This window comes from Lycium barbarum, chromosome 2 (genome assembly GCF_019175385.1).
Source record: "Lycium barbarum isolate Lr01 chromosome 2, ASM1917538v2, whole genome shotgun sequence".
Lineage (NCBI taxonomy): Eukaryota > Viridiplantae > Streptophyta > Magnoliopsida > Solanales > Solanaceae > Lycium > Lycium barbarum.
In genome coordinates this window covers 3,447,296-3,454,900 of record NC_083338.1, presented here as the reverse complement: position 1 = coordinate 3,454,900, position 7,605 = coordinate 3,447,296, and the positions used below count along the sequence as shown (strand labels likewise).

The following is a 7,605-nucleotide window of genomic DNA, read 5'->3' as shown; positions in this document are numbered from 1 at the left end:
AATTTTTTTTTTTTTGGGGGTGGGGGTGGGTGGGGGTGCGGGGGGTGCAAAAAAATTCAAAACTTAAAAAAAAAAAAAAAATTTTGGGGGGGTGGGGTGGGGTGTGGAGTTTGCGTTGGGGGTGCAAAAAATAAAAAAAAATGTCAAATTCTTACTTTTATCAGGAAAGTCATTTTTTCCAATTTTGCAAAAGAAAATATTTTTCAAAATTTTTGACCAAACGAATATGAGAAAATTGGAAAATATTTTCCTCCATACCGAACACACCCTAAGTGGATACTCTTTTTGATTTGGAAGGAGTATATATATTATAAAGATCATAAGTAAAGCAACAACAAGAACGACCTACCGAGTATAACCCCACGAAATAGGGTGTAGGAAGGATAAAGTGTACGCAAACAGACCAAACATTCTTTAAGTCTTAGGAGATATTGAGAGGTAGAAAGGCTCGAGAAAAGCTCATAAGTAGAATTTATCAATATTAAGGGACCAAGAGAGTTATTATCCTTATAAAGAATTAATGCCCTAATGTCTTTTTTTTGAGTAATTTATACAAGAACAAGGGAAAAACCAAAACCAAAATATCATCTCTTTTGAGTCTTGAAGATGATTGCTGTTTAATAGCAGTATTTACATGGAACTGGAGTTTCTATCTGCACATATGCGTAATCCACCTATATTTAGAGGCTTTTTATCTAGTCTTTATCCTGTGCCTACAACCCGTTTGATAATATGCCCCAATAAACAAAAACTGAGTAAATTTTCATTCTTTCCATCTCTTCACTTTAACTGTTTCTCATGTGCTGCTGTAAAAGTAGTTGAAGTTGAACCTAACTCTCCATCAGTTGAAAAAAACCCAAAAAAACTTCAAGATTCTTTAAAATATGGTGAAAAGAAGAGATTTTGTGATGTTGGTAATGTTGAAAACAAACCAAAAGTTCAAGATTCTTTGAAATATGGTGAAAAGAAGAGATTTTGTGATGTGGGTGATGTTGAAAAAAACCCAAAATTTCAAGATGCTTTGAAATATGGTGCCAAAAAGAGATATTTTGATAAGGGTGAGGGTGATTTTGTTGAAAAAAAACCAAAATTTCAAGATTCTTTGAAATATGGTGCAAAAAAGAGATATTTTGATAAGGGTGAGGGTGATTTTTTGATTAGGGATAAGAAAAGGGGGCTTAAATGGTATTCTGAGATGTTGAAAGATTATGCTGCTAAGTTATGTTTGAAGGAAGGTAAAGCTCTACATGGTGAAATGATTAGGAGTGGGGTCGAACCGGATTCACATTTATGGGTTTCTTTGATTAATTTTTACGCGAAATGTGGGGACTTAAGTTTCGCGGGCAATGCGTTTAATTTGATTCCGGAGAGAGATGTTGTGTGTTGGACAGCATTGATATCGGGGTTTATAGCTCAAGGGAATGGAACTAAAGGGATTTGTTTATTTCGCGATATGAGGGGAGAAGATATTAGGCCTAATGAGTTCACTTTGGCAACAGTTTTAAAGGGCTGTTCAATGTGTTTAGATTTAAAGTTTGGGAAACAAATACATGCTGAGGTTGTTAAAGGTGCAGCCTTTTCGGATGTTTATGTTGGTTCTGCTCTCGTTGATTTGTATGCTAAATGCTGTGAATTAGAATCTGCTGTTAAAGTTTTCTTTTCCATGCCGGAGCAGAACTCAGTATCATGGAATGTGTTACTTAACGGATATGTTCAGGCTGGTCAAGGAGAGGAGGCTTTGAGATTGTTTATGAAGATGTCTGATTCAGAGATGAGGTTTAGTAATTATACGCTATCTACTATTTTAAAGGGCTGTGCCAATTCGGTAAATTTGAGAGCTGGTCAAGTTATCCATTCAATGTTGATCAAAATTGGGACCGAAATGGATGATTTTACAAGCTGCAGTCTTGTAGATATGTATAACAAATGTGGTCTGCAAGATGATGCCCTGAAAGTGTTTTTAAGGACTAAGAATCCTGACATTGTGGCATGGACTGCAATGATCAGTGGACTTGATCAGCAAGGACAGAAGAGAGAAGCTGTTCAGCTTTTTTGCTTGATGAGGCGTTCAGGTTTGAGGCCTAATCAATTTACACTAGCTAGTGTTGTTAGTGCAGCGGGTGATTCGGTGGATTTAAGTTGTTGCAAAAGTATCCATGCTTGTGTTTACAAATTTGGTTTTGACTCAGAAGAGTCTGTCAGTAATGCATTGATTGCAATGTACATGAAATTTGGGTCAGTTTTTGATGGGCGTCGTGTATTTTCTTCTTTGAGTAATAGGGATATAATTTCGTGGAACTCCCTTTTGTCTGGATTCCATGATAATGAAACGTCTTATGAAGGGCCTAAAATCTTCAGGCAGTTACTTGTAGAAGGTTTGAGGCCAAATATGTACACGCTCATCAGCAATTTGAGATCTTGTGCAAGCCTCTTAGATGCAGGTCTGGGGAAACAAGTGCATTCCCATGTAGTTAAAGCTAACCTTGGTGGCAATCTATATGTAGGAACTGCTCTGGTTGATATGTATGCCAAGTGTGGGCATTTGGATGATGCAGAAGTGATCTTTTATAGATTGAGTGAAAAAGACGTTTTCACTTGGACAGTGGTCATTTCAGGTTATGTGCAGTCTGATCAAGGAGAAAAGGCTTTCCGATGTTTAAATCAAATGCAAAGGGAAGCTATTAAACCCAATGGGTTCACTCTTGCTAGCTGTCTAAGAGGTTGTTCTAGTATAGCGAGCCTAGACAATGGGCAGCAGGTGCATTCCGTGGTAATGAAGTCTGGCCAGTTCAGTGATATGTATGTGGCTAGTGCATTAATTGACATGTATGCAAAATGTGGGTGTATCAAAGATGCTGAGTCTCTATTTCAGAGCATGAGATCCTGTGATACAGTGTTGTGGAACACAATTATATGTGCCTACTCCCAACATGGGCTAGATGACAAAGCATTGGAAACATTTCGAACCATGTTAAGTGAAGGTATTCTGCCTGATGGGGTTACCTTTATTGCTGTCCTTTCTGCATGCAGCCATCTGGGCCTGGTCAAAGAAGGAAGAAACCATTTTGACTCCATGAAAATTGTCTTTGGTATCACTCCTTCAATGGAGCACTATGCTTGTATGGTTGATATCCTTGGCCGTGCAGGCAAATTTGATGAAATGGAACTCTTCATTGAGGGTATGGAGCTTTCCCCTAATGCCTTGATATGGGAAACTGTTCTTGGAGTCTGTAACGCTCATGGAAATGTGGAATTGGCTGAGAAAGCTGCAAACACACTTTTCGAAATTGATCCAAAAGCAGAGTCAAGTTATATATTGTTGTCCAATATATATGCAGCAAAAGGGAGGTGGGCTGATGTCTCGAAAGTTAGAGCACTAATGTCCAAGCAGGGTGTGAAAAAGGAACCTGGTTGTAGCTGGGTTGAGATTGATAATCAAGTACATGTCTTTTTATCTCAGGATGCTTCACATCCTATGTTAAAGGATATCCATAGAAAGTTGGAAGAGCTGGCTTCGAGAATTACTGCTGCAGGATATATGCCAAACACAAACTATGTGCTTCATAATGTCTCTGACAAAGAAAAAATAGACAACCTTTCACATCATAGTGAAAGGCTAGCTCTAGCATTTGCTCTCACGAGCAGCAGTAGGAATAGTACTATCAGGATCTTTAAAAATCTTTGCATCTGTGGAGATTGCCATGAATTTATGAAGCTGGCGTCGGTCGTAACAAACCGAGAAATAGTTATTCGTGATATTAACCGCTTCCACCACTTCTCTCATGGAACGTGCTCATGTAAGGATTATTGGTGATTATTAACTGGTTGACTCATCAGGCAAGACTATTCATGTTCCGCAGCTGCAGCAGATCAATAGTGCTCAACTGAAGTTCTAAATGCAATTCATGATATGTCAATATGAATATATTATTGAGGCGGCAAGTAATGAGGTATTTACCAAACTTTAGTAGCTCTTGCACTATTATGCAGAGTATAAACTTAAGAGAAAGATGAATTGCCTCAGCCTCTTTTATTTTTGGTGTAAACAGGACCTACTGGGGAAATAGAAGATTTAGTAGATTTTATAGGAAAAGTGTAAAGTGTTAGCTATACTGATGTTTTTCCATCTGTCCCCTTTGGGTTGTAAATCCCCTCCTCGTCATCTTTGGGTGATGAGTTTTTTGTGATTATGAATATAGTTACCTTTACCTCAAAAAAAAAAAAAAAAAACACTTAAGAGAAAGATCTTAGATCTATATTCATCTTTTTCTCTTTGGTATTGTGGTTACTCTTACTTATATTCATCTTTTCTTTGGTACTACCTTCTTTTTTCAATTTAGTCAGAAAGATCCTTTGACTTTGACTTCATATTTGCAGTTAATCACCAAGCTATGGTGAAGTAAGTGTTTAATTGTGAGACTTTCGTTATTGCGCATTTAATTGTGAGACTACTGTTATTCTTTTGTTCTTATGTAATGTGCAGTAATGCTATGTTGTCCTTTCTCAGTTTCTTAATGTGGGCACGGGGCTGTCCATCCCAATTCTTCCTAGGAAATTGAATTTTTCTTGTGTTTGTTGTAACTTGGAAGTATCAAGCTGTTTTAGTTAAGCTATTTTGATACATTTTACTTCTAAAGTGACCAAAGTTCCTTGATTCAGAAAAACTTTGGTTGAAAACTTCTAATGATCTACTTATCATTTTTTAATTTGTTTGATTGAGTTTCTGCCAAGGTTAGTTTTTTGCTTGGAAGATCTTTCTAATTCGAAGACAACTCTTTCTATCACCTACAGGACTTATAGCTGGAGTGATAAGTTACCTGAAGGGTACTGATAGATGAAAAGGTTAATCAATCTCTGAGCACTCAGAAAAGATCATCTCAGTCTGGCGTGGTATGTGTTCGAAATTTACTTGATTCGGAGATAATAGAATACAACAACAACAACAACAACAACCCAGTGAAATCCCACATCGTGGGGTCTGGGGAGGGTAGAGTGTACGCAGACCTGACTCCTACCAAGGTAGGACGGCTGTTTCCGAAAGACCCTCGGCTCAATAAAAGCATAAAAAGAAGTCAGATAAGGTTAAGAGATTCGGATAAGAGATTTAAAGTGATATGGAAATGAAATAATGAAATAATGAAATAATGCAAGCGACACAGATAACACAGGATAATCAGAGCACAGGAAATAACAGATAATAGCAGAAATCGGAGCAGATGACACAGGATAACCAAAGCACAGGAAATAACAGATAATAGCAGAAATCGGAGCACAAGAAATTATATTGCAATAATGCGACTACTAATAAGAACGGATAACGAGACTATCTACTAGCCTTCTACCCTAATTTGGGTCCTCCAAACCCTCCTATAGAATAGTCTAATGAAAACGCATGGAGAAAATAGGTGAATTTCGTTGAGTCTTATGCCATACATTAAATGTTCGACCAGTACATTATTAGGATCAGTACATATTTAATCTTGCATGGGATGATGCAACATGAGGTTGTAAAATGACTTCATCACCTCTTCTTCCACTCTGATTCTTCTCCTCTACTTATTCTTCTCCAACTACTGATGCAAACTCTTTTTTCTGGTTATTTGCCTCTATTTATCATTGTTTTTTATTCTCACGGTATGTATTTTCATTTATAGGAGGTTCATAGTTTCGTGTTGCATAGGATCTACTCAGTGGCATGGGACTGCAGCAAAGCCTCGAGGAAAGAAGAGATAGAGCAAAAGGATAAGCTGACGTGCCTTGCAAAGTAGTTTGTCACACTATTCTATGGCCTTCAACTACTTGCTAAGATTGTGTTCAGTTCTATTGAGTTCTGGGTTTCCAAGCCTGTTACTTCACCCTAGGAGGTCAGTAACTGGAAGTCCATCAGATCTCTTTGGGAAGAATTTGGTTCTAACGCCAGGTTCACCATGGGAATGGAAGAAAAATAGCATTTTGGTCCAATAAGTGGATAGGTCGTGAGCCATTAAGAGAAAGGTTCCCTGGAGTTCTCAGAATATCAACACAACTAGAGGCCACAATTGATGAAGTTTGGAGCCAACATGATTGGAACTTCATCTTCAGCAGAGCCTTCAATGACTGGGGGGTTGGGGAGAGTGAATGAACTATTCCAGATTTTGGAAAATTTTACAGTTACAAATGAAAATGAAGATAGCATGATATGCAAGGCACATCCAACAAGGTGTTCAGAGTGAGATGCATATGAGCTTCATGGAAATTCTGGGCAGCAAGACATCGCATGGCCATAGAAACAAATTTAGAAAGCTAAAGCACCATTCAAAGTAAATTATTTCACTTGGCTAGTTGCAAGGAAGGCATGCCTAACACAAGACAACTTACAGAGAAGAGGTATGCAACTGACCTCAAGGTGCTATCTATGCAAAGCTGATTCAGAAAACAATAGTCACTTCTTCCTACATTGCAATTTCTCATCCCAATTATGGCACCTATTAAGGCTTTGATTAAGCAAAAAAGGGTAATTCCAGGGACAATGTATGATCTGCTTGAATCATGGAACTATGCTGGAGGAAATGCGAATCAGAAAAAATGGTGGAGGGCTATCCCAGACTGTATATGGTGGAACAATTGGAAGGAAAGAAACAGTAGATGCTTTGAAGACAAGTATAATTCCATTCAATAAGTTAAGGTGAATTGTGGAAAGAATTGTGGGTAGATGATACTGAAACAATCTTACAGTTTTGGAAACCTTGTGTAAAGACTTTGATGCCTATTTTTGTGTAAATACTGTTGCCAGCACAAATTTGTGCTGATGAATATACTGTTACGTTTATCGAAAAAAAAAAAACACTATATACATGTGCTCTCTGTGCTTGATGGTAGTCGGAGAACAGGAGGAAAGAGGGAAGAAATGGCACCTCAAATGTAACACTGAAGTGATCTGATCTACTGAATGGCTTCTAACAAGCTGGGAAACAAGGGATAAAATTACAATAGGAGTTGGGGAATGTAGGTTTGAAAGAACCATACAATTGGTTTACTTCTCTTAGGGACTGTTTTGAAGCTGCCAAGATGGTTGAACCCTTCCGTTATTAGGTGCCAAACCAGTAGCTATGCTGCTGCACCTCAGTAGAAGGCAAGAGAGAGTCTCTAGCTATGCCGTTGCACCTTATTAGAAGGCCAAGAGAGTCTTTCTTATCCCCATCTATTTCGTATGAAATCCTGTTGTCTTCTGAAAGCATGAGCAGATAACCATGGTTTTAATACTACTTGTGTAAGTTTTCATGTTCTCTTATATGCGTAGATTAGCAACTGCATGCTCTAGTTTAACTTGATGCATCTCGTGTTGCTTAAAATGCTGTAAATCTCAGATGCTGGCTGAAGGCAATCATACGGTGCATAACTATTTGTAGTTTTTAACACATTATAGAAGTTGTCCTTGGCATTTTCACCTTTTTACGCATTGTTCTTTCAGGTCCTTTTTCCATTTTCACCTTGCTGCGCATTGTTTAACTGGTTTATTGATGAAGAAGTATAAGTGTTTTCTAGGCTCAAAAGCATATGTTGGCATGATTTAGAACTGATAAAGCAAAGGATTTGCGGAATTATCTCTCTGTCAACTTTAGGAAA

The 7,605-nt window shown here is 38.0% G+C and overlaps 1 protein-coding gene across 3 annotated transcripts; it reads left to right on the top strand.

Annotated features, from left to right (window-relative positions):
* Positions 1–437: 437 nt before the first annotated feature.
* LOC132625890 (pentatricopeptide repeat-containing protein At3g24000, mitochondrial-like) lies at positions 438–7,605 on the top strand. 3 transcript variants are annotated; one of them, XM_060340489.1, is made up of 4 exons: positions 438–3,950; positions 4,792–4,890; positions 5,655–6,366; positions 6,504–7,605. In XM_060340489.1, exon 1 carries the CDS (start codon positions 635–637, stop codon positions 3,812–3,814), a length of 3,180 nt encoding a protein of 1,059 aa, XP_060196472.1. In that variant the 5' UTR covers positions 438–634; the 3' UTR covers positions 3,815–3,950; positions 4,792–4,890; positions 5,655–6,366; positions 6,504–7,605. The 3 variants fall into 3 exon arrangements, with proteins under 3 accessions (XP_060196472.1, XP_060196470.1, XP_060196471.1); XM_060340487.1 differs by having other exon boundaries at positions 5,655–7,605; XM_060340488.1 differs by lacking the exon at positions 4,792–4,890 and having other exon boundaries at positions 5,655–7,605.